This window comes from Drosophila elegans, unplaced genomic scaffold, assembly GCF_018152505.1.
Source record: "Drosophila elegans isolate 14027-0461.03 unplaced genomic scaffold, ASM1815250v1 contig_476, whole genome shotgun sequence".
Taxonomy (NCBI): domain Eukaryota; kingdom Metazoa; phylum Arthropoda; class Insecta; order Diptera; family Drosophilidae; genus Drosophila; species Drosophila elegans.
In genome coordinates this window covers 4,182,733-4,209,004 of record NW_024545863.1, presented here as the reverse complement: position 1 = coordinate 4,209,004, position 26,272 = coordinate 4,182,733, and the positions used below count along the sequence as shown (strand labels likewise).

Below are 26,272 nucleotides of genomic sequence, written 5' to 3'. Positions count from 1 at the left end.
TTTTTAATAAGAACCTATATTTGGTTTTCTGTTTAGTACACGAGTTAAGATAGTTAATTACTATGGCAGGCATATAATAATGTTAACAGATTTCAAGCCAATTGGATTCGCCGTAAATATTAATGATTATTGAATTAAATACGTATGTCATGTTATTGAGATTTGGAATTAGCTGATTTTAATTTGATATTTATACGTTAGGCCAAGTTTATGGTATCACAAATTAGATTAAAAAAATCATAAAAATTAGATTTTATTTGCTTTTGGTCAGGTAGCCTAGGGCAAATGGGCATAAATTTTAGACGTAATAATTATTTTGGGCAAAAAGGAAGAGTTCAGTGATGATTCGATGCGCACATACACGGACACACTAATATTAATATACATATATGCTATACAGTTACTAGAATGCATTCATTGGCGATTTAGTTTATCGATTATGGGGCTTCTTATGTTTCCATTCATTTTAGTTTTATGAAAAAATATGTTGTTCTTTGTTCTTCGCTTACAATCTACAATTATCCATTGCTCTAAATATGTTTGGTTTTTTCTTTTTTGGTTTGTAAAATATACATACATATACAATATACATATATAGATAGATCCTTATGTTCAGTTGTAGATATACACATTCGTATGTGCTAGAAAAGGTTTTCTCCACTGGAATAGATATACACAAATATAAGATCTGCTTGATCATAGCAATCGTAATTTACACTTAAGTCAATTAACTTTGAGTACTAAAATTATAGGACAGCTACAGAGAAAACTAAGGAGATCGATCGAACTGGCAATGATATGGTAAAGAGTATAGATCCATAGTGTGTTAGTTAACTCGGCGAAATCAAAGTTCACTTAAGATTCGTGTCTGAGAGAGGAACATAATTACAAATGAGTCTGAAGAGAGAAGTGTGTAAGGACCTCCGTGTTTGTGTCCCATCTCCTCTATCGATGCGAGTGCAGGTTGCCCTCCACCCACTTGTAGAGCGACGTCTGTGACCGGGCCACCCACTCCACGTTGGAGGCCACGCTGCTCAAGGTCATATTCAGCACGGACATCCCGTGACCTCGGCCGAATCGATGCACCAGTGACTTGAGCTGAGGGGAGGCAAAACCAAAAGACCATTAATTTAATAAACATTTTAAAACGCATTTCATTAAAAATTAAACATTCTCCATAGACTGTATTGTAAGTTACACAACACCCTGGATTACTATAACTCACCTCATCGTAGTCAAACTTAGTGGCTCCGTACTGAGTGATGGCCGATATAACCTTGGCAAAGCTAATCGTGCCCGGACCCAGGCGCTTCTCCAGCTCGAACCACTTGGCCTGCAGGAAGCGACAGGCCATGGCTCCGCCCGTCGGCGTGCCTGCGATGGCTTTTAGCACCTGCACCACCTCCTCGGTGGGCAGCATTGTCACATGCGAAAGCAGGCGGTTCTGTAGCCAGGCATCCTTGGTCCTTCCCAACGCGCGGAGCAGCTGCATCCGCTCCACAAAAGTCTCCGAGGTGCGCTGGAGATTAACGAAACGCTCCCAACAGTGCTGCCAGTAAATATACTCCCCGGACAGGATAGAGCCGGTGTAGACCACCTGGGGAAAGAATACCAAAAATGAGTTATTACAATTTGTATATCAAGATATACGGCATAACAAACCTCTCTAAGATTTGGCGGAATGGCGGAACCATTGTAGTATAGATATTGGTTAAGCATGTTCTTCGCCTTCGTGATGCTATCAATGTCCTCCCACAGAACCGATGCCAACAGCACCTCGGGACGCAGTAGCCTTTAGAAATTAGAAATAGTGTTCAAACTAAAGATCTTTAAGGCATTCATTATGTTAAGCTCACCTGGTGGCCACATCACCGTCATCCGACCAGCCCACCTTTTCCATAACCGTGGAGATCTTCATTTTGATAAACTCGCTGAGCATGAGGAAGCACTCCGAGTACTTGAGTATGCGACGCCATTTCTCAAGATGCCTCAAGGCTAAAGCCATTGGTCCGTAGTGCGTTTCGCTGGGCAGATATTGGATCATATTCATGGTGATCTCGCAGGGCAGCAGATTAGCATGGCAGAGCGTAAAGGCGTCCGACAACAGGCCTAAGCGATCCTGCAAAATTAAATTTAAATTAGCTATGATTAACTGTTTTAATGCTTCGAAGAATACCTCGCTGGTAAAGCGCTTGGGATTAGTGGCCAACTCCTCGATGAGACTGGCCCAATTGTCGTCGTTGTAGACCACACGATAATAGCCGTTTTGTATGGCATTCACTTTGATCCATTTGACGTTCTCGGGAACGTTGAAGGTTACTGAAAAGAGGTTTAGAAAATTGTTAGCATTTGTTTTTAATAATACATACATGACTTCCATATAAATACTTAATTAATTAAGTTACTGAACAAAAATAAATAAATATTATGGTTTCGGGCCTATTAGTAATCACAGTATTAAATTCATATCTTGTACAACTCACCATCAACGTTCTGCATCCAGAGGGTTTCGCTGACGTTGTTAATATCGGTTACGTATGTGACCGGAAATATCCATTTCATGTGAGGCACTGCCTTGTGTTTGCTACCCTGCGTTGTGGGCGGCACAGTACTTGGCATATCCGTGGCATTCAGCGACGACTTATTATAGTTGTTTCCGTCGTAGGAGTCATCGTGGATGGCTAGAAAATCAGCTGGTCGAAAGGGCCTCTGCGAGATGGAGATGCTGTTGCCCATTTTGGTGACAGTGAGCAACGGAAAACCCGGCTGGTGGGTCCACAGAGTCATCATGTCCTTGATGTTCTTCGAACCGTTCGCTTTCTTTGTACAAATGGTCCACAGATCTGTGGGCTCGGCGGTCCTGAATCGATTTACCTTGAGGAACGAGCCGAGGCAGCCCCTAAAACGATCCTCACCGATGGCCGTGTGCAACATGGAGAATATGGCTGCTGTCTTTTGGACGAAGAACTCCTCATTGTTGCCATCATGACTGGTGCCATTCATAATGCTATCCCATCCTTGGATGGCATCTATGTCCAGCGCTGCAGTGGCCATCTTAAGAAGGTACATCTCTCTCAAAGGCCAGCTCTCTTGAAGCGGAGCCAAAGCATGGATACCCAGGTATTGGATCAATCCCTCCCACAGCCACACATCCTTGAGCACTTTGCGGGAAGTGATTCCTCCGAAGAACTGCCGCACCATCGCCTCGGCAATCCGTAATGCACTAAACTGATACTGTTCAGAGGTAATCGAACTCGGATCCGTCAGGAATGAGGTTTTCAAGGTGACCAATCCCAGCGAGGAGATCATATTACGATCCAACGAAGGCAGCGCCACAAAGTCCACCTTCGTGAGGGGATAACTGATGTCCAGCCAGGTCTGCAGATACTCCAGAACATCCCTCGATGTGTGCAGAATGAAGGAGGAGCGAATCAGCAGATCCCTGGGCGCGTAGAAGGTGTACGAGGGAGCTCTCTTAATCGACGAACCCGTGGACTGTGACAGCGATGTGAGATTCGTGGGCTTTCCATTTCCATTGAGATTCACTGGCCACGCTGTCGTCGTCGTGGACTGAGTCACCGTCAGATTTTGGCGCGGCGTCAGGTTGACATTCAATGAATGAGTTAGGGCAGTGATGTTTCGTACCGGCGGGTTTTTGCCTTTAAGCTGGGTATAATTGTTTAGCTGGGCGGACTTTTTGCCACCCACTCCGGTACCAAGTGGCGCTGGAGTCGTGGGGATATATGCCGCCGAGGGCTGCAGGGATTCACGCTGGAAGTCGCTCACCACCCAGGCCACCGCATCCGCTGGCAACGGAGGCGTCTCTATAAAGTCGTCACGGAGCTGTGGGGAATAAACTATTTATTATACATATTTTTTTTACTTTGGTTGCACTCCATTCTTACCAGCCCAGTGCCCATGTAGAAGCCCACGTCCTCGGTGGTGTGCACTATGGAGTTGGACAGACCAATGTGGAAGCGATCTCGGAACACGGAGATGCGGAATGGCGCCCGAACGTGCGGCTCATCGAAGCAGGGAAACGCTCGTCTTGCACCATTCGGCCGGAAAACTGTGGCAGCTAGTAATCTAAAAAGAGAAATTTGTAGGTGTTTTATAAATAAATAAATATGTGAATAAAAATACTTTTAAATATATAGTTATATTACATAGTTAAGTACCCACTAACTACTACAGCTATGGACATTTTTTATACAAATAACTAGAACTCATATTGTATGATCCAATAATTATCATTAAGCAAACTTCTTCAGCATGAATGGAGCCCTAAAAAATAAGCACTAGATGGGTCTTCTTACCTTTCCACGCCATTGGAGCTCTCATACTGGTCCACATAGAAGCCCTCAGGCTCCGGATTGAGCTTGGAGTACCAGCGCAGGTTGAGAGTGTAATTGGACTTCTTCTTGAGCTTCTCCTTCACCTCAATGTAGAGCTGTTGCCGAGGCGGAAACTCCAGCACCTTGACAATCTTGAGGGCGTAACCCTTGGGTCCTGGGGTCACGATGGCCTGCAACCGAAACGGGAATGCAATCAATGGGCGCACTCGAGCCAGACGCTAATTGGCTTAATTTGCATGCCGCCGGACCGAAACTAGCTTACCTTCTCGGTGACGTTGAGGTCCTGGATGTGCAGCACAATGAAGTTCGTCTCCTTCTCCACATGCAAATCGATGGTGACTTGGCCTGGCCAAGCGGAAATATGAAAACGAAAAGCGGAAGAATTGAAAGTCAGACAATCAAATTATAATTCCATCCATGAATATTATTGGGCAGGAGAGCTGCCCACTTTCAAATTGCTAACCAATTTAAAAGCAAAGAAATCGAAAAAGTCAATTTAAATATCCAATTTTCCACAATATAAAAGGAAGTGAACACTTGAATGAGATTTTAAGAAGTATAATAAATTTTTGTGGCACCCCGGATTAAAGTGCCACAAAAATTAAAAGGTTTTTAAAATTGCTTATAGAAAAAATTCAAAACATAATTGTAATATATTGCTGTAAAAACATTTGTGATTTTAGCGGGAGCCCCAAAACTCCCCTTTTACATACGATTTTTTTTTTGGAAAATGAATAACAAAAATTGTAAAGCTAAAAAAATCGCGCTGAAGGGTTCCAGACTCACCTTTAACATCCAGTGTCGTTAGGTTGGGATGGATAGTAACCATGTAGCGCAGGGGTCGCACACTGGTCGGCAGCATCTTCTCCAGCCAGGGAAACGGCTCCCCATTGGTGGCAATCGGGTTGAAGGGCTGAGTGTTGTTCTCTTCATCCGATTCGTAACCGGACACCGTTTTCGATCCGCAGGAGCAGTCTGCAAGGATAGTCAAGGTGTGTAATCAGTATCGGGTACGTTTTAGGACTCGCTACTCTTCTTTTTCGCGGACGACTCTTTTGGGGATTCGTAGCTATGTTCGTTAAAGCAAATTGCATTATACACAATCAACAGAGAGAGAGAGGGTTAAGGGGGATAATCATCTAAGTTTGGGTAGGGGTTAGCATAAAGAAAAGCTAGCAATAAATCTGATTAATAATTGGATTCGGTTCAATTCATTAGCACATCTAGTGGGGGTGAACGGAACTCAAACGAGGGAATTCACAAATGGGGGATTTTCTTTCTAGCTGAATGTCGCGATTAATCGAATGGAATCATATCAATAGCAGTGGAAGTAATGGAAAATCTAAAGATTATAATCCATAAGCCATCAGGAGTTCAAAGTAAACGCTACATCATTAACAAAAGATATATCGTTACACCTTAATAAGTATATGCAAGTTCATTTAACAACTAATTATAGATAAAAGACTTAAAAGTTGACTTGTCTTTTTATGGAGAGTATTAAACTTAAGCTATATGTGTCCTTCAAAAGTATCAGTGCACTTGCTTTGACTTCATTTCTAATAAAAAGTGTGTTCTTTGACCTCTATATGACGTTTATATTGCCTATCAATGACTCATTTTTTGACCAGTGATGTTTAATATTTACAATAAACTTTTAAATTAAAAGAATCTTATTCTTCTTCCACTAGCGAAATATAACAAATAAAAGATCTAACATCTAGGGATAAAAAAAAAATGTGTCAAAATAACAAAGGAGTAAAAGATAAGTTGAAAACAACAGATGATCAATGACATCAACATGCCGAATGAATATAGATTGTCATGGCTATTTACCAGTTTAGAAGTATTCGGGTTTGACATAATTGTTACTCACATTTTAACCAATCAATCAAACAAGCATTTAAGAGAAATATTTCATATTTTTCAAAAAATTCATATATATAATAAACATTTCGTATACAAAGTCGAAGGCAAAAGGGAAACAAAAATAGGAAACAAACAAATGATGGTCAGGAAATCAAATCGATATTATAATGGATATATATACTGTATAGAAGGGCGTGAAATAAGTGTAAAGCTGGTCGAGCTCTTCTAATTGCATTGGCGGAAGCAGAAGTAAAAGCTACCAAGCGGCAAATACTGATTGATTAAAGAGCTCGCTGCAGGGAAAATTAAATTTCCACCAGACATGTGTCTGCTTACATTTCCCCCCAATCCGCAAACACACTCTCGTGTGGCTTGTTTTCCCTTTCCCTTGGGTTAATGCAATTATCCCCAATGCATTTAGCCCCATTAGATATGCAACAGAAACTTCCAGCGAGTATGTGAGTGTTTGCACTTTGCATAATTCTGCAGTTGAATATGGCCAGAGACACACACAGTATCAGGTCGAGGCCTATGGATCCATTGAGGACGTCAGGATGGGACAGGTGGGGTAAGGTGATGCAGCTGCATCTATTTATAAGCGAAATGAAACTGATTCCGCAACCGCCCAGCTTAATATGGTTAAAAGCATATTCCTCCCGGCCAAATGGATTGCTGCGGTCAGATGGTTTATGACCTGCCGGTCAAGGAATTCAATTACCATTTATACCGATTTATTGGGTCTCAACTTTGAACCTTGAGGCGGCTTTAGTCATAGACACTTTGCTAAGGTAGAGAGAATGGGCTACATTATTTTTGATTCCCTTACACATGTTGATTTATGGCTCCTTAGTAATTGCAATATTATACACGTTTATCGGTTGGACTATCCTGTGCAAGGCTTCTCCCCTTAATCAAACCCTTTAATTCATAGTTTGTATTAAAGTTCAAGGTTTTTTGGTTATTTAAAAATTTGAAGGGTACAAATTTTAATCGAGCTTAATTTTAAATTGTTAATTTCCATTTATCCAAGTTGGAAATCTTTCTTATAGAATGTAGATATGTATATAGTATATGAACAATTTAAATTGCAAATCCAAAATCTATATTAACACTTTCACTTATTTTTCAGAACATAAAAAAATATTGAAATTGTTTGTATATATTTCCTATTAAAAAGATTTCCTTTAGTATCATATTAAAAGAAATTTTAACAAAAGCTTAAAACTGTTCTTTAGTTTTAGAACCCCTTTCAGGAAACAAAATTCATTGTTCCATTCACGTCAACAGAATCCCTCTTTTACAATTTCCTATTTTTAAAGCTGTCAAATTTTGGAGACCCTACCGATGCCACAAAGCCGACTTTTTCCCCCACACAATTGACTACATGTCCTGTCGCCCCCAATAAAAGCGTAATCAAGTAACAACAACAAAGGGTGACCCCAACCGCTCCTGGTTTTATTGTGGGTGAAAAAAGGAACGAGGTGAATATGCTCGGAAAAAAATTCGTAGAAAGAAAGGAAAAGAAACGGAGTGAGGCTGGTGCGGTGGAGCACCATGGTTCTTGTGGCATGGGTCTTGGGGCACGGGGCAAACCTACCGTTCTGCGGTCCGGCGTAGGCAATGATGATGGCCGTCAGCAGCAGCGAGCCGAGCACGATTCCGGCCACAAGTAGAGCCCGGCGCTGTGAGCAGACGGCGACTCCGGTACGCGTCTGCCGCCCGCCGCTTGATTCGCCACCTGTCGAAAAGAAACGGGGAAAATGTAATTAAACTCAGTATAAAAGTCATCGTGGGGCTGTGCAAATATTTTATATGGATGGGTTGCATTGCGATTGCCACTGGAGTTGAGTGCCTCTCCGTAAAAATAACACAAAACGGGGGTCAGCTTACTGAGAAAATCCAGAGCCAAGATAAAGTTCGAATTTCGGTTAAAAATTCGTTGGAATACAAAGTTCTAATATCGAGTATAAGTAAAAAGTTCGTTAATCTAGTATACAGATCTTAAGTGTTCTATTTTAAAATGTGAAAACCATTTGTATCTCCAATCAGTAAAAGCAACTTCCGCTATGTTATCAAGTAACAATGGCGAACAATTTCCCCTAATGTTACTATTTATTACGTAATAATTATATTAAATTACCCAAAGGTTTTTAGCACACTTCAATGAAGAAAAAAACCTTAATTAATTATTATTTATAGTTCTGAACCGTAAAGAATTTTGAAAGTATTGCTACATTTAAGCATTGCATTTGCCTATCACTTTTATTTAACTTTCCAAGTTTTTCAACTTACCGGATAGAAAGGCACAGTCATCGAGGTCCGGATCATTTGTCATCTCGATGCGCTCGCGACGCCAAATCTTAGAGCCTCTCTGACCACCGCCGACGACCGAAATCTTAACGGGGCCGGTGTCTCTGTGTCTTCCGGCCAATACGTACGCTTGCTAACCCGTGGCCGTAAACGAATTGGGGCTCGAAATCGGAACCGAAACCGCAGCGAACCCGTTGAATCACGCACTTGGTAATCTGGCACGCCGCAAATAATTGCCGGCTTGTTTACTCTAGAAGGGAAATCACAATCACTTTATAACCCATACAGGTCGAACCCCTTTGGCCAGAACCCCCTTTTCTGGGTCACGTGCTCTTCATAGTTTATTCACAACCAATGACCGGAATTGGCTTCTTGCTTTCTGTGCTTATGGATTTTACTGTTTTTACCCCTTTACCAATAAATCGACTGCCAAAAACTGAAACGCCTTTGATGAGTTGATAATCGTATGGCCAAAAATGTGCCCCCAAATTTATGCAGATACCAACTTTCCGTACCGTTTTTCTTAGGATTTTTTCAATTGGTTGAGCACTTACTTTTGCCTTGAATAAGAAACAATTTTCTTTAATTTTGCTGTCTTGCTTTCGGACTAAAGGTTATTTCTAAATTTTATAAGCAGTAATTTTAATTTAATTCGATACTTTTTAAAACAAATTTTCAAGCAAAGCTGATAGTTTTAACATTTTTGAGGCAAAACTTTCAAAGAATAATGTGAGTCTGTCCAATGTCTTCAAATCTTTTTTAAGAGACGTTATAAACATTTTTTTATGGCCTTTGATTGCTTGATTTAAGTGCTCATGGATTTTTCTGTCTGCACCCTTTCACCACAAAATCGACTGCCAAAAAATGAGGCGCCTTTGACGAGTTGATAATCGGGCGACCAGAAATATACATACATAATTTATGCAGATAGCACTTTCCCAGAATGCTTTCGTTTGGCAATTCCTTAGCCGTCTCTTTTGCCACCCCCTCAGTTGGCCGAAAGCCAGACGCTGACGCCCTTCCGGCTCCGTCTAGTCAGACTACGGCTGCCCTGTCCGCCCCTGTCCGTAATTCTGTCCATGGGTCCCTTCTGAGAGTCTGCACTTTTCGCATTCAAGCTCACTGTTTTCAATGTCGCATTGAATTAGTGAAAAGCGCTTTCAACGCCCAAAAATCAACCCCCCAAAAATATGTTTTCATCTCTCTCTGTTTATCTCTGTCTCTCTCTCTTTTTGTAGCCGGCTTTTGTGTGGAATATGTATGTACTATTTAATGTCCGCATTTTTGTCTGCCTTTGAGAAGCTCTTGAATCTGAAGTTGGCCGCCTGTAGCATCATTCTGGCATAATTTGTGGTTAAGGTTTGTAAGGCGTAGCAACGATAATTTAAGAATAAAACGAATAGCCGTACCAATTGGTAAATTGCAGATAAAGCACACACCTTGAAGGTAAAAATGATTCAGAGTTCTTATCTTGTTGGAACAACTGATTTCAGCCATAGTATCAGCTGATTTTGATAAGCTCAAGGGGCGGCCGGCTGTTCCCAAGTGGAAAATCTCAGAAAGTCTAAAATACTTATTTTTAAATGAAATGAAGAAAACTAATTATTCGCTACTGATTTTTAGATAATTGAAAACTTTTTTGACCCAATATGTCAGCGAGCTGTGTAATTTATTAGGTCTTTAAAATTTGTAAATGTTTGGTCCTTGACGCAGATTATAATTTTTTATACAATGAATATAAATCACGTATACGTAGGTAAGTAAAAAGCAATTTTGAAAAAAAGTACAATTCAATATTTTATATTACTCTCTGTGAAATTGAAGTCGTAAAATCCGCCATTAAAAGTTATGAATACAAACTGAAACCATTTGTACACATTTTTCGCATGTCAATTTATCTACAAATGTGACTTAAAAAAAGCGATCGCAATAAAAAGTACTATTTACGGGTGTCAACAACATTTGCTAACTATTCAATTCGCGTTTGGCCGTGTTTGTTGTCGCCTAAATTGTTCTTTAATGAGGTTTCGCGTTCTGTTTGTTTTTGACTTTTCTCTTTGTTTAATGTCAATGTCAGAATGGGAACCTAATCCTAATTTCCAAGTGGAACAAAGGCTATTGTTTGTCTTCGTGACTGCACCTCCTCTCAAATCCAACCCCTCCTTCCATTTCTGTACCATGGACATATACCACGCAAGAAACGTGTTAAAGCATATATCACAATTCCATTTTATTTTTGTTTAACGCGGCCGCCATTTGGTATTTGTTTACATTCTCATTTGCTCAGCGAAAATAATGGAAAGGTAAAAAAAACCTTAAGGAATAAAGAGGGAGAGATGGAGAGCGATGTGGGAGAAAGAGAGAGCTTGGAAGTGAGAGTGGAAGAGTGAGTGGAGCGCTCTCACTGGAATCTGTGTTTTGAAATGAAATGTCAAAATGCAAAGCTCAACAGCGCGAATTTCCTTTCGTTGTGCGCGTGTATAAGTGAATTTCCTGTTTTGTCTTATGCGGCGTTTTCTTCCTCTCTTGCGCTCCAATCTACGCGTATATATGTCAATAGTGCGCTTTCCAGTTGCCCCCGCTCTTGTTTCCCTTAACGCCCGCGTCCCCTTCCCTTCGCCTATCTCCTTTTTTTCGCACTTTTTTGCCTTTAGCTGCTCCCTTTTCCCCTTTTTTCGCCTTTGTTGCCACTTGACTGAATTGTGGTTCTCGGCTGCAGTTGCATTTAACATGGCAATATATCATAACGATGCATTTCACATTGCTAATTATAAAAAAAAAAGAGTTCAAGAGCTTGTTCTGTTTTTTAGGGGTCTCTGGTCAAAAAGGTCAATTTTAGCAGATCAATAAAAATAAATGCACATACTAATTACTTGAGGCTTGGGATGGGAATTAAACACTTTAATTTGATGATTTTTCGTTTGATTGGCTTCACTACACTTTTTCTGTTCTTTATTTTTTCTTATTTTTTTGGTAATTTTTTCTTTTTTTTTATAGACACGCACAACGGGAGGGGGTTGAGGGGGCAGCACGCGACGCATTCGACTGTGTGTATGTGTGTGTGTAAGTCCTTTTTGTCAAGACCGAGCTGTCAGTGTGCTTTCTGGTTCAGAACGCCGCCTTTTGTCACGCGCTTTTTGTTGCGTTTAAGTGCTCGTACATTTTCCAACTGGATGCTGCCTCAGCAAAACGGCGTGCAGCAACCCTGCGAGATGCGAGGTGGCAACCCCAAAAGAAAGTCCGGCGCATGACCACCCGCTCTTTCGCTCTCTTGGGCTGTCTTTCCACTCTCTCTTTCCGACAGAGAGCTTCGCTCACCTGCAAAAGTGAAAATGAAATTTCCTTGGAGAGCTCTTGTGTTTGGTGTCTTCCCCCTCTCTTCTTCTCCATTTCCACCCGCTGACTGGATTTTTGTTTTGATACAACCAAAAACAAATATAAGCTTAAAAGCTATGGTTGTTCTCTGTATACCCTTTAGAATAACAGTTTTCTGTTTAGTTTGGAAAACGGCTGCAAAACACTTGAAAAATTTTGAAAGTGTCGAAGAAAATTGTAAATGTCAAATCAAAGAGTTTATAAGGTTTCTATTCATAGCTTACAAAATGAACTGATTTATACATTTACTATAACTGTTTCGAATTTTTTTAACATACCCTTGAACTCCACGACTACCGGGTATTAAAAGAAAAGCGTATATTAAAGTGTTGCCAGGCGAACGAGTAGCGGAGCAACCCTTAAAAGTCCCCATAACCCCCCTCTATTTTCGCCCACATGCAATCATTTGTTGTTGTTCTTGTTCATGTTGTGTTGTTTATCATGTGCTGGCCAACTAGTTCAATCTGGCAGGGGCTCATCATTAGAAGTTTTCGTTTAAGGGATGAGTTCTCTCTGCTTTAACATTTGATTTACTCTGGTTTTCGTGCGTAACAAATTCGTACAGAACGGAATTATAATTATTTCGTTGACATGTGAGTGAATTTGTCATAAAAAATGCTGTCATACCATTAGCGTTTCCCGTAAGGGGATGCGATTTTTATGATTAAAATTTCTATTTATCCCTGACTATTCCATTTGGAATTTACGATGTCCTGATGCTGCGTTGTGTTGCCTAGTTTTAGGTCGGCTTGGCAACTGGGCAACAATCAACAAATGGAGCACAAAGCTCAACCGTAAATGGTAATTCGCTTTAGGAAGTTTGCCGGCAAATGAAATCTCATTTTTTTCCCTTTTGCCTCTTTGTTCCGGCAATGCGACGAAAGTTTTTTTGGGGATACATGTAGAAGAAGAAACACACCACCGGTTCGCGGTGACTTGGCGGAAAAATTGGGGATGCTCCTCCGGCCTTTATCCTCCCCTTTTCGTACCATTTTCCCAATTTCCCAAGCCACTGACTTCGCCCACCGGCTCAACTCAATAAATTCGTCGTCACGTTAGTGTAAAGTTTTCCCTTTGCGGTCTCGTAGGTTGAGTCGCGCTGAATCGTGTTCATTACGCGTTGCCACACCTCATCGAGTGCCCGCCCCCTTTTCAGTTGTCGCATATCTGGTTTAAAGCGTTGAATATGCGGAAGCTTAAAATTGGATTAAACCGAATCTTGGTACCCTTTGAAAACTAAATATCTCTTAGCAATCACAGCTTTAAGCTATTCCCTACTTTAAGTTCAAGTTAAACAAAAATTTTCTTATAAAACATTTAATAAATGCACATGGTTTTGTACTGGCAGAGCCTCAAAGTGTAGGATAGAAAATTGCACACGGTGCAGAACTGCGAACAGCGAGAAAAAAGTCGCTGCACACGTTGCCCGAATGTTCGGTTCGGCTCAGGTCTCCGGTTTTCGCTTTTCAACTCTGACCCTTAAATAGCACCCCCACAAAACACCATTTCTCTTCACATTGCCGGTCCCCCGCTTTTTGTGTCCGACAATTGAGTATTTGCTGTCGCATGCAAATTTACTGGCCGCACTTGTGACTTGTCATGTGCTACACATTCACCACCCACAATCGCCCATCCACACACTGCCACATATTGATCCCATTGAGCATCTAGAGGAAATCCCCCATTCACCCATCATCCCCTTCCATCGCCGGGGCTACTAACTGGTTGAACATGCAGAAGATGGCCACAAGTGTTCGCCAGACTTTGGGATGGGGAAAGGCGGATGGGGAAAGTGGTTGCTGGGTCATTGCAGTGCCGATGGAAATGCGGTGGTTAAATAATCGCTGTTTATGAAACAATCAATAAATTTAAGCTGTTACTGCCATTGCTGCAGAGCAAACACTTGGCCAAGAGTCAACGCAGGGTGGCTCTTGTAATCGAAGATTGTTATTGTGCTATTAAGGGCTAGTCGTCTGCGGCGTTTCGAAATCTGGTTAGGCAAAAATCAAAATATTAAATATGAAGTCCTTGGCTCTACAGAAAAATAGAAGTTTAAAGAAGAAGTTTAAATAAACATCTCCGTTTAAATACGCAATTATAATTTAAAACCCGATAGAGAAGCTTGACCAACAAAGTTTAATTTAGATTATTAGGTAAAACCTTTGAACTTGGATTTGACACACCGAAATCATCTTATCATGTCACACTGATGCTATTATATAATGAATTTGGTTTTGATTATATTATAAAATCCGCTCATTTTACTTTATTGATAAGCAGTACTTAATCTCTGAATTATTATGGGGCCTCTCCCGAAAAAATCTCTAATGGACCGTTTAGTTTCCTAATTGCAATGACAAGAGGCAGACCTTTTTTCTGGATAAGCAGCCTGCTTCTAATTGGCGTTATGGCAGACACTGTGGAACTTACCAGGGCCGATCCCAATGGCTTAATCATTAGCCAAGTGCTTAGTTACATGGATGAAAGTGTTGAACCCTGCCAGAATTTTCGAAACTATTCAGTCAAGTATGCAAAACGGTTGAAGCCGCCGTCATTAATGGCAAAGTTTCAAATCCTGTTCGACGAACTAAAGGATCAGGACTTTGAGAAAGGTAGCCTGGAGGGGAAAATGCAGCGATTCTATAACATTTGCCTGGCAAGGAAGACAAGCAATAGTCGTATACCTCCAGCTCAGCAACTGACTATGCAGGAACTGGAGAACCAGTATGGAAAGTCCCTGGCGAAGTTTCTTGAAAACATCTACGATCAAACCATTCCGCCCAGCGCTGTAGTGCATGTTAAGAGCCAGGAAGACCTGATTAGGTTCAAGGTATTGTTAACAACCTTCAACCCCGATATAGAGTTGAAAGACGAGATTTACCGAATTTTTCATTATTCGCTAAGTTTCCCTGTCATCGAAAGAGTTCACGGCTGTGTGAAGACTGTGAACCTTTACCTGCAATTAGCTTCAAACCTTATCTATGAGGAGCGTATCCTAGGCCCCGAAAAAGTAAGTCAATATCGGTCTCAGGTCGATAAGATTTTCGAAGCGATACGCCATCAAATGATCATCAGACTGGAAAGAAACTCACAGAACTGGACGACGCCTGAAATTAAGTACCTTCAGAGAAGCTTAAATAACTTGACCCTAAGTATTGCTAACATACCAGAGGAAGTCAACCACCGTGAGTTTGTTACCGACTTTTACAAGGATTTGGACTTCAACGACGACGACGACTACGATTCTGCCGTTCAAAGGGCTTCGGAGTACAGGCTCCTTAAACAAGTAAACCAACTGGACCAGGGCTTGAATACAATATATAGCCGAGGTAAAATCATCGTAGTGCCTTACAGTTTATTGGAAAATCGAATCTTTGACCTCGACAGTCATGACTTATTTAAGATGACCGAGCTGGGAATTCAATTAGTATTTAATATGTTAGAAATTTGCAGGCCAAGAAGATGTACCCAGCGTAACGGTAATTTTCTGAAAATATTTGACGATAACAATATAATTACAGTAAACCTATACTGTTCCAAGCTATATAGAAGCGATGATTTATTAGCTAAGCAACAAGTGATCCTTATCGTCCTGAATCTCGTCCATGAAGCGTATTTCGCACCGGATTCAAAGTTCAACCAGATTCAGCCCAGCTTCACCACAAAAACCCTAAGTCAACTGTCTTTTTTGAGGATGGCTCAAAGCTTTACCACTCAAATGGGCATGTTAAACGAAATGATTAGCAATATATTGCCAAAACTGCCGTCATTTGCCCAGGCTTTTAATTGTTCACATTTAAAAAGGATGACAACAAGATAATTACAGGGTAAAATTGTAAGTTCTACACTCTGTTACATCATTCATCAAAAATAACTGGTTGCGTAATTAAATAAACTTTAATTAACCCAGTAAAGAACGCTATGTTATTACTTATTCTTACATTACTTATTTGATATTTTAAATATATTCACAGATGTTTATATTGCATTTTAAAAAATACGACAATGAGTATAAACAGAGGTCGATGACCCTCTTTGCAACGCCGTTCTTATCACCGGCTTAACACCGCATTTTGATGGAGTACAATCCTTATTTGAAATTGTTGGGTCAACGATAAGAAGTACAGACTTGCGGGCAGAGGTCCAACTGCTTATTTGCACACTCAATTTGAGGCATTTGCCATGATTTAATTAATTGGCAGACCGTGTTCGAGGGCCACTTGCAGACTCAATGCTGGAGCAAATAATGTAAATCAGAAGAGTTGAGCTCAAGTGCTCGATGAGAGGGTTTTGGAAAGGGGATGTCGGGGTTCCTCTGCAATCGATTTAAATGGTATTGGAATCAACTGAAGCGGATTAAACATGGTGGCGAACTAATTGTGCAGAAACCAAGTTAAGCTAGCCTCCGCTCTCTTGGAGCATAATAAGTAGAAGAGTTCCATAACGAAATATAGATGTTCTCGAGACCATTTAAACATAGTTTAAACTATCACGTACTTAAGATATTTAGTTAAGGGTAAAGTAAAAATTTATTTAAATATAATAAGTATTAAGTATTTGTGGTGTAATTAACGTAAACGCGAATGGCTTAGTTTTACATGATTTTAAATATGATCCATATAAATATGACCCATATAAAACATAATAACTTTGGGAATTTACTATAATAATTTTGTTTTATTCTTTTTTGATTTTTTCTTAGGAACTAAGCAAATAGTGTAAAGTTGGGCATGATGTCCGCTCCCCTTGTTTGCTTTCTTCGTAGTCCAGGCCTATATATAGAAACCCTTCTGGGCAAGGGTATGCTATATAGCACAAATGAAACCAAATGCACGCGGCTTGGCAAGGCTTCAAGTGCCTCAACAAGTACAAGTGTTGTGTTCCAAAGGGGCCCGCGGGTAATATTTTCCATTTCCATTTAATTACGCGCCCAGTGGGAGGTGGGAAAATGTTGGTGCAGGGCGAAATGCTGGAGGGATCCTTGTGTCCTTTGTAGTTGCATTTAATTGTGTTTCGCCTGCGCCATTTCGCTACAATAAATTGTTGCTCGCCCTGACGTTTTGACGGGTTGACTTGACTCGCCCGCTAGTCAGTTTCCCATTTTCCATTTTCCATTTGCCAGTCGCACTCCTCATCCGCTCCGCCTTCCTGTGGGGCCCTCTTCCTGCTCGGCGGCTTCCACTTTTCTGGTTGGGCTTGAAGTTGCCTGACCCAAAAACACATTTCATTTCAATGTATCCTTTACTTTCACTCATCCGCACACATAGGAAGCGGAGGCAAAAGGAGGCGGTAGCTCCGTGTCACACTTTGGCATGCAGCGCAAGGCTCTTGCCGCTTCAATTGTTTCTTGTGGACCCATTTTATCTCGCTGATGCAGTCCAGGATAGGCGGGATTTCTTTATTTGAGTCAAGCCCCCGCCCAAGTGCTCGAGTGCCGTCGTGTGTGTGCGAGCCCATTCAGCCTGCAATCAACACAACGCATCCTGCAATTATCAACATCAGTCGCCTTCGTCGAGGCCCCTCCATTAACCCTTTGACGGGCATCGGCCTCGAAAGACACCATCTGAAAAAAACCTTTTAAATCGCTTGAGGTTAAAGGTTTTCAAGCTGTTATTGAACCTGTTTCAAAGGCTTATGTTTAGCAAAAATAGGTTTAGTTTTTGGGCGGTATGATTATTTGTTAACCGTTTTAATTAATCCCAAATGCAGTTGAACATTTGTGCAGGCACTTCGTAATATAACTAACATTTTGCTAGCGAACTCGCACAACAACTTTTGTTTTTCATAGTTAACGTATAACCACTTTGGAATTATAAATCAACGACAAGGAGATTTAGATTGTCTAAGCCAAAATGATTACATCTTGTTAAAAATCAATTTGCAAAATTCCTAGCGATCAGTCAAAATAGGATTACTTTGGCAAAATATTGTTGATATTTGTTGTCCCGGACACCAAGTAAAGGTTAAACTGGATTCCGTTAAAGTAAACACCGCTGCGGCTGTCGTGGAGTCAAGTGGTTACTCCACTTTATGCATCCTTAATTGCTCGACTGGCAGGTGGGACACGAGCACACGTCCACGTCCTGTTCCCGTGACACTGATTCGCTCGGCCCAAGAGGTGAGTTGATGGGGAGCCCGGGGAAAGGGTGGGAAAACCCAAGGCGAAGAAAACTGGCCCACTTTAGCCCACGGCATGCCCAAGTGGAACGATTTGTCGCCTTGATAAAGTCAACACGATTTGCATATGTTTGAATTTCACTTGTCTCGTGATATTAATGACAAACTTAAATATGGTTAGGGATGCGGGTGGATTATACTCAAGTCTTCAGATCGATTTTTAAAATAAAAAAAGTATTGTACAACATTTTTATATTAACATCAAAGCTTTAAATAATAATAAACATAACAATAAAGCATACTTTTATGCGTTGTTAATCATATGAGTGAAATGTGTTTTAATCTTTCAAATATCGATTCCGAGGCATACCACCTTTTTTTATAATATCTTTTTAGAAACATTAATTTTTAAATGCTCAGATTTATCAAGGGTCAAGACAATCCGACTAAAAATTTGTGCTTAATTTTGTTAGTAAGGATTTTGACAAAGAATTCTTTGTTGGCAAACACGAGTTATGTGTTGATTATACTGTTATTACTTCCCCTTCTCCCTGTTACCAAAAAAAAGGCCAGAATTTATATTCCCGACAAACCCTTTAAGTCGCATTACCACAATCGATGGCCCCAGGGGATCATTTTGCCGGCATCGCCAGACTCCGGGCAAGCGTAAATATTTCAGAAAATCGGCGACAGTTTAAAGAGCACTCGGGAACATTTGTGCCACCAACCACCGACCGCCGACCTCCCGCCAACCTGTCTATTATACGATGGCCTCCATGCCAGTCGGAGCAGCAGCCCGCCGGAGCCGGTGGACATCTGTCAAGGCGGAAAAATCCGCTAACTTGGCTGCCGGCGCAAAGGAAATGCAAAAACATCTCGTAAATGGAGACGGGGGCTGTCGAGAGATGAGGGTTGGATGTTGGATGTTGGATGCTGGATGCTGACATTCATTTACTTTGCCCCTGGCCAACGGCGCGTATGAGTAACGCTGTAAGTAAGCTGCAAGACGAGGCATTTTTAATGCTTTTGTTTTGCATTCGGTGTAATTAAGAAAACAACTTGATGCATAAATCCCAGAGGGGCGAACCAAAATTGGCAGGCAAATGGAATTTGAATTGCGTTGAGCGTCGGATTATGCACAAGTGCAATTATGCACTTTTCCACCCCTTTGATCATTTATGGTGCCCCAGGCAATTGCAATCGCAGATGTGTTCAGGTGGCGTTCAAGGTTCAACGAGACTTACCAAAGGTGACACCATTCGTCTGCTTTTCCTTATCCTTGTCCTTATCCTTTTCGCACTTTTCGCCGCCCAATGGCTCCAGCTCGATGCCATCGGTGGTGGCCACTTTGTAATCGCGCTTCGACATATTGCCACAGCAGAAGCCACAACATAACATTCGGCCAATTTTGTAGGCTTGTGGTTTAAGTGGTGCCGTCTTGGATTCTTTGCCACGGGGCACGATTCGGTTTTCTGGGTAGTATATGGGTTTGACTGATCCTGGCACGAAGGGGCAGGATTGGGAGTGTGGGTGCGGGGTTAAGCCACTTCTCTTTTGGCTCCTTCTCTAGCGATATGTTTCTCCAAAAAGTGGTCGGTACAAAAAGGTTATTCTTCGAGTGTAAACGGGTATGTAGAAGACTAGAAAGGTCGGTGAGTACAGTTGATTGTTGTGTTTGATTTCGTTTTTCGGTCAAAAATTGGTCCAGTTCCTGGTGTGAATGTCCTTCTGCAAGTAAAAGAATTTATATATATTTTAATAGATGTCTTGAGTCAGCAGTAAGGACACTTATACGAAATACATTTTATTCATCTAAACAAAAGTTTAGTAGGCGCTTATGAATTTTATTAAATATATCATTTATGTTACAAAGCCTTTAAATTGTAAAAAAACAACATCAGATTTTATTGATTTTTCAAAAAAGCATTGCATCAAAAAGTTTTTCATTTATCAAGAAACTTTACTTATAAAAAAAGTTTCTTCAATATAGTTTAATGAAACTTATCTATGTCAGCAAACAATGGGTATTTTCACATACCAAGGATTTCGTTCCACACTCCACTTGGCTGCACACAAATTAATGTGAAATGGGAGCAAACATATTTGTTTGAAATATTGCCAGCATTCAGCATACTTCGACTTATTGTTAGGCTGCAACTTCCGGTGCCGGCTAAGAAAAACCATAAAGTAGAGCAGGTGAAAGGGGAAGGTGGTACCTGCAACTGATGTCGCCACTAGTGGGCGGGTGTCGCTGCCAGGACATTGTTGTGCCAGGCAAACAAAACGAAACTTTAATAAAAGCCCTCGCACTGCACTCCAGACCGCCCCGCCACTGCACTCCAGTGTCCTTTGTGGCCCAGCAAAAAGGAGTAATAGAAGAAAAAGGCGGGCTGCAACAATGACAATGTCGTGGGCTAAAAAGCATTCGATAGCCTTAGGGCCACGAATGCAAATGCACATCAAATGTGAGCTGTCCCAGAGGTGGGCGGAAGCTTGGGGTGACTTCTTGCTGAGTCGACAGTAATTGCAAGAGGCATCCACCGGGCACAAAGCAACCGAAGGAACCGCCTGGTCAGGGACTTCCCATTGGTCTCCCAGCGGGAAAGTATCGAAGAGGTGCGCCAAAGCAGTTCAATGCACGAGAACACTTAGAAAAATGACTCTTAATTTCGCAGTGCTCTTGAAATCATCAATTTGTACATAAGTTTATTGTGAAAAAATATATGCTTGTACCAAGATTTTACCTTAAATTTATAAGCTAAATTATACAATATCATAATGTCATAACATAAAACCGATTTGATGCTTGAGTTCCACTGTAATTGTTTAATAATCACTCATAATTTTCTTTTTAATGTTAAAGTAAATGTTTGCAGCTTCCATTTGGGATAAAATGAAACCCTAATTAAAAATGTTAAAAAACTTAGCTCTCAAAGCAAGAGATATGTACACTTAAAACAAAAAAGAACCGAGTTTTTAAATACAACATTTGAATTTAACAAATACTAAAACTCGACTTAAGATATACCTAAGATATACATTGAACTAGAACTGTTTTCTTAGAGTGTAGCTTTCTTATGAGAGGACTGAGGATTAGGACCCAGCACTAGACCCAGTTAAATCGAGCAGGGAAAACGCGGATGCGGATGCGGATGCGAATGCGAATGCGGATCCGGAGACCGAGTGATGGCCACTCCATTTGATGGGGCGGCACTTGAAACAAAAGTCGAGGCGGGGCAGGGCAATTGTGTTTGCTGTTGGTAAAACACACAGCGTAATAAAGAACTATAGGAAGGGCGAAGTGCGAGCTGGTAAATGGGAGCTGGACGGGCCGTAAACCTTTCAGCCATTTGAAGCACTTGTAACCGGCGCTGCCCACAAACGCTCCTACCATTAGCAAATTCTCCATTCCGAGGGCTGAGCCAACTCAAAAATAAACATGGCGCAACAAAGCAAAGCACAAAGGACGAAAAACAAAAGGCAAAAGAGCCAAAATGAATAGAGCAAACAAAGAAATACATATGTAAACCGAAGGAAACTAAAGCACCGATTTTTCTATACCCTAAATTTTACGACAGCAACAACTGTATAACTGGGAAAAATATAAAATGAAGGAAAATTATGTTCATTGTTTTACTTTGGCTATTAGAAAACTATGTTTTCAATTGAACTTTTACAAGTGACTCACAAAAGTTTCATTACATGGTTAATTTAATTTTTGTTCAATCACATGAATTTGATATTAAAAATTTGCTCAATCATAAATTATACATAGTACATAATAAAAAAATAGCAAGCAATACGACTTAGCTTAGATGGTATCCTGTTCACTTTACGGTATAAGCAAATGAAAAGTTTGACGAAATATACATATATAACGTGTAATTGTACTTAAACTTATTGGGAAGTAAATTCTTCATAATAAACTAAATTTCGTTGATGCATACTTATAATAAAACCTAAAAATAAGTATAAAAGGTATTTGTCAAAATTTACAATCTAAGCCATTCATATTTTTGGTGTATAGACGTTAAGTATTTAATTAATTGCATTAATATTTTAAAATTTAACTAATAAAATATCTGGAAAACGTTATAAAAACCCCTAAGTTCAAATAAATGAATTTCAAAACCGTTTTTATCTACAAAAATAATTTTTGGCAGAAGATGTTTCCTGTTCCTACACACCGACCAAGCCAACCGAAATTAAAGAGTATCCCGGACAGGGGAAAGTTTGCTTGTTGGCCTGGCCATAAAGTGGTCGGAATTAATGGCAAAATGGCGTCAGTTTGTTTTGTGATTTCTTTTTTGCTTGTTGCGCCCGTTGCATATAAAGCAGCCGAAAAGAAGTGGCCAGAGAAAAACTCTCGGACATACTGTGTACATATCCTGACCAAAAGGACACTGCAGCCAAAAATAGCCAACCAGGTGTGTGTGTGTGAGTGTTGCGTATGCGACACGTGGGCAAATTGTGCCCCAATGTGTCGTTTGTTACGTTACTTCCGGTCTGTCGCACGGCGCTAAATATAAATAAAAATGGCCAAGCGGATTTTTTTTATGACATTCCCCATTCAGCTCATCTGCCCCCCTTTCAAGCAGCTGCATTAATGCAGCTTTTGTAGCAAGCTTTTAGGTGAATCTGGCTTTTTTAATTTCGACCATATGCAAGGCGAACTGAAGGTCATTTGGGTGGGTGGACGCTGTGGGTGGTGGGGTAGAAGAAGGGTGCACACATTCGATTGCTGACTGAAGCAATCAGTGCTCAATCGAGAGCCCTCAGAGTCCCATTTAAAGCAAGTCCAGCACCAAGGCCATTAGGTTGGGTGGCTATTTGCGGGGTGGCACTACGCACTGGACAGCGTTTTTGCAGGTGTCACGTTTTATTTTTAGCACCAGGGTGGGCCAACATAGGTCTGTGCGATCTTCCAGCTCATAAGCAGGACATAGCTTCAATATTTAATGCACACAATCAGTCTGAATAATTGATGGACACATGTACAGCCGGAAGGAGTAGGCTGTGTGCATGTGTACTGTTGGTTTTGGTGTCTGGCGCACGGCAATTAACTTGTTTAAGCCACAAGGTAAACATGACAAACACATTTGTCAGAGTCAGTCGTCAGTGTCAATGCCAGCGGATGGTTAAATGGTCGAGATGGTTGGATGGGATGGTATGAAGAAATACCTCCGAGGACTCGGGATGTCTATACAATGCAGCTATATAAACAACACAATTGAGAGCATGATTTACCTAGAGGTGGTGATTGAAGTCACGAGTGTCCTTCCGTTTTTGGGCGCCAAATAGAGAAGCACTTTTTGTATACTATATATTATGAGTTGGTTGACGTTTCACTTGATTATTCCTTTCGACACAAAAACACACAACGGACGGCGGATTCGGGGTCAAACAAATTGGAAAACAAACGGAGTTCAATATCAATGAGTTTCATGCGATTGAAAAATACTTTTTGATTTTTCTTTGTTATATAGAAGAAGCGCGAATTAAATGCTTCCATGAAGCACGAAGGATAAACTCTTTCTGAGTGAAAAGCAGACGAATGGAGGAAATTTCCTTCAAATGGCGAGAGCTTTTCCCAACACAGAGCTTTCCACTCTGTCTTGACAGAGAGAGAGAGGGAAAGAGAGAGAGATTATTATCCTGCTGTGTCAGAATTTGTGCAGTGAAATTCCAAGGGAAACTGCACAAGGATAACGAAGAGAGAAATCGCCACGAGAGCGCAGAAAAGCCGGTGGAAGGAGGCATCTATTCCACCCACCCCACACTCTCAACGCCACCCAAAACCACCCCCCGCAAATGGGAAAACTCCACAGCAGCATCCGCTCTCGTCCTGTCAATATAAACAACCATTTGGGATCTGTTTCTAGCTTTGTGTGAGTGCGCTATATGCAAGATAAACAAAATATTAGGGGTGTATAATGAACGCTCGAGGGTTTTTGGAAGTTGCCCGCTGCTCTACTTGGTGTCAGAGCGCAGCAGGCACGCCGAATTTCGAATACTCTTGTTTAATGTATAGGTTTAAGGTTTATCATCTCTTTCTAACAGTAGTAGTTGCTACGAAATCTGAAGAGCGAAAGTATACAAAATTGGCGGAGATTTAACTTAGTTTTTAATAGAACATTCTTACATGAACAAATTCTTAGTCTGAAGCGCGAATTTACTTTATGCTAAAACTTGTAATTTTATAAATCATTTATCGCTTTCTTAAACTATATGATCCTCTTAAATACACAAAAGATAGAATAACTACGCTTAATACATTTATACACAGAACGGTTAACATAATTATAACTGAAATGTCCTATCTTGCACAGCAATGAGCGAACAAAGCAACAATATATATAAATATTTTACAGTCTTTTGAACTTAACAATCTTACTTAAAATTAAGACTTAATTTGTAGATCAATCAGTTCATTGCCCTCCATATCCTGGTTTTTCGGAGTATCCTTCGGATCCAAGAGTTCGCCATCGAAACTATAAGGAATTTAATAAAACAGCTGTACATTCGTAAGCTCTTAATACTTACAATAATTTAATGAGGCGAGCTTCGCAGTTTAGCTCTTCAGCACACTTGATGTATAACATTTTAAATGAGTCTTTTTTCTTCATAGGTATCACCATAGGATGTTTCCATTTATCAGCTTGAACTTTAACTTGAAACTGTTTGGGTTTACTGCTTAGAGCTTGTGGATTGTTGTCGTCTTTGGTAGTCAACTTTTTGTTATTATTATTGGACTTTGTCGCATGGCCACCTGAAAGGTAGGTGTTTAATTACAAATCTAAATGCTGTTTTGAATTGAGGACACCTACTGAGTGTATGAAAGGGTTTGAGACCTATGCTATGTGGCGTGTCGTCGGGTCCTATGAAATTGTAGTACATATCTACAGATATGTCATTCTCATCCACACCGTTGCGTTCTGCCACTTCCTTGAACATGTGCTTGAACTTTTGGTGCTGCCGCAGTTTGTAAATCTGAATTTCGCCAGCCCTGAAACAACATTTAATTGGTTACTAATTTAGGGAGCCAAGTAACATAAGTACTTACCAAGACAGAGCTACTTCTATGGTGGGGTTATCATTGTCAAAGATGTTTGCCTCGTCCACAAAAGCTGGGGCTTCTGCTTCATCTTCCGAGTCCAGACTAACAAAGCCCTCTACTCGCGGAGCTACCGCCGATACCAGATCAATACTGTCCACCACTTTGGAGCGGGCTGCTATTTCAGCCATCGTCTGACGTCTACTGTTCTTTAGGTTGTAGCTCTGAATGATGCATGCTATGTAAATACGCAATATCTCTATTTGACACCCTAAACTTACGGCCACAATGCTGTCTAAGGAGGAGACCACAGAGGCGGATGCAGCTTCCACGTCAATCACTGCAGGTGATGGTGCCTTTTTCCTGCCTCGCTTTGTGGATTTCTTCTTGGCGGGCACCATCACATTGACCGAAACAGGAGGGGGCTGTTTCTCCAGCTTGCTGAGCGAGGATCGAGTGCGTCTGGCCACAGGACCTACGACACTTTCTTCGGCTTGCTCCGGCTTCTGGGCATCTCCTGCTTGGGCACATTTCTGCTCCATCTCTAGGATCAACTTTGACACGGGGGACAGGGCTCGCTCAGGGGACTCCTTTTCCGCCTTTTCATCCTTTTCCGTTTCAGCCTGACTTTGTTTGTTTTGTTTTGGTGGCGAAGCACCCTCTTCATCTGTCTGCGGCTTTTCCCGGGGCGCTGCTGGTGGCTTTCTTTTGCTGGTCCTACCCGTTTTCTTAGGACTGGCTTCTATGAAATCGTAGTCCACCTCCTTGGAAAAGGAATCGTTGCCGGGATTGTAGGAATCCTTAGGCAAAGCTGGCAAAGAAATTTAGAATGAACAGAGACAGCTGGAGATTTGCGGTTTAAAAATTACCTATTACTGGAGCCCGCTTGCGGACAGCACTGAATATATCGCAATCGTCGTCGGACATATTGCACAATCAGAACTATAATTTGGTAATTGTAGTTACATATAAAAAAACGCGCCAAATGCAGATTAAAAAGAACACAAAAAGACGCCAACTTAAATCATCTGGGCAACGGACTATCGATATACGATAACGATAACGGCTTAGATAGCCAACGTTAACCAAAACCGCGACCAAAACTATCGTAAATTTTGAAAATGGTAAAAAGCTGGGATGGGTAATATTTTTCCATGAACAAAATTAAAAATTTTATGGAAAATGTTAATAA

At 41.0% G+C, this 26,272-nt stretch overlaps 3 protein-coding genes across 7 annotated transcripts; 1 reads left to right on the top strand and 2 right to left on the bottom strand.

The window, feature by feature from the left end:
• LOC108148769 (endoplasmic reticulum aminopeptidase 2) lies at positions 1-19,433 on the bottom strand. 2 transcript variants are annotated; one of them, XM_017275974.2, is made up of 12 exons: positions 19,271-19,433; positions 7,822-7,962; positions 5,142-5,330; positions 4,618-4,700; positions 4,317-4,525; positions 3,906-4,086; positions 2,484-3,843; positions 2,177-2,319; positions 1,857-2,119; positions 1,663-1,792; positions 1,226-1,597; positions 1-1,098 (listed from the first exon to the last, which is right to left on the bottom strand). In XM_017275974.2, the coding sequence occupies exons 1-12, from the start codon at positions 19,422-19,424 to the stop codon at positions 946-948; spliced, it is 3,378 nt and encodes a 1,125-aa protein (XP_017131463.1). In that variant the 5' UTR covers positions 19,425-19,433; the 3' UTR covers positions 1-945. The 2 variants fall into 2 exon arrangements, with proteins under 2 accessions (XP_017131463.1, XP_017131465.1); XM_017275976.2 differs by lacking the exon at positions 19,271-19,433 and adding an exon at positions 8,517-8,699.
• On the top strand, positions 14,084-18,219 carry LOC121467566. 3 transcript variants are annotated; one of them, XM_041709197.1, is made up of 2 exons: positions 14,084-14,739; positions 14,814-15,822. In XM_041709197.1, the coding sequence occupies exons 1-2, from the start codon at positions 14,263-14,265 to the stop codon at positions 14,892-14,894; spliced, it is 558 nt and encodes a 185-aa protein (XP_041565131.1). In that variant the 5' UTR covers positions 14,084-14,262; the 3' UTR covers positions 14,895-15,822. The 3 variants fall into 3 exon arrangements, with proteins under 3 accessions (XP_041565131.1, XP_041565129.1, XP_041565130.1); XM_041709195.1 differs by adding an exon at positions 15,884-18,219 and having other exon boundaries at positions 14,087-15,744; XM_041709196.1 differs by having other exon boundaries at positions 14,087-14,739.
• Positions 19,434-19,645: 212 nt separating the features above from the next.
• Positions 19,646-26,116, bottom strand: LOC108148771 (uncharacterized protein CG4449). 2 transcript variants are annotated; one of them, XM_017275977.2, is made up of 7 exons: positions 25,950-26,116; positions 25,362-25,891; positions 25,090-25,304; positions 24,854-25,032; positions 24,570-24,795; positions 24,421-24,517; positions 19,646-19,754 (listed from the first exon to the last, which is right to left on the bottom strand). In XM_017275977.2, exons 1-6 carry the CDS (start codon positions 26,005-26,007, stop codon positions 24,427-24,429), a joined length of 1,299 nt encoding a protein of 432 aa, XP_017131466.1. In that variant the 5' UTR covers positions 26,008-26,116; the 3' UTR covers positions 19,646-19,754; positions 24,421-24,426. The 2 variants fall into 2 exon arrangements, with proteins under 2 accessions (XP_017131466.1, XP_041565132.1); XM_041709198.1 differs by lacking the exon at positions 19,646-19,754 and having other exon boundaries at positions 24,137-24,517.
• Between the last annotated feature and the right edge of the window lie 156 nt (positions 26,117-26,272).

Excerpts from the sequence above, each read along its gene's own strand:
- LOC121467566 (XM_041709195.1), top strand. The coding sequence starts at position 14,263 with ATGACAAGAGGCAGACCTTTTTTCTGGATAAGCAGCCTGCTTCTAATT.
- LOC108148769 (XM_017275974.2), bottom strand. The coding sequence starts at position 19,424 with ATGTTATGTTGTGGCTTCTGCTGTGGCAATATGTCGAAGCGCGATTAC. Across the intron at positions 4,701-5,141 it reads AACGACACTGGATGTTAAAG|GCCAAGTCACCATCGATTTG; the intron begins GTGAGTCTGGAA and ends CCGCTTGGCCAG. Across the intron at positions 4,526-4,617 it reads ACCTCAACGTCACCGAGAAG|GCCATCGTGACCCCAGGACC; the intron begins GTAAGCTAGTTT and ends TTTCGGTTGCAG.
- LOC108148771 (XM_017275977.2), bottom strand. The coding sequence starts at position 26,007 with ATGTCCGACGACGATTGCGATATATTCAGTGCTGTCCGCAAGCGGGCT. Across the intron at positions 25,305-25,361 it reads CCTTAGACAGCATTGTGGCC|AGCTACAACCTAAAGAACAG; the intron begins GTAAGTTTAGGG and ends TGCATCATTCAG. Across the intron at positions 24,518-24,569 it reads GCTCGCCTCATTAAATTATT|TTTCGATGGCGAACTCTTGG; the intron begins GTAAGTATTAAG and ends AATTCCTTATAG.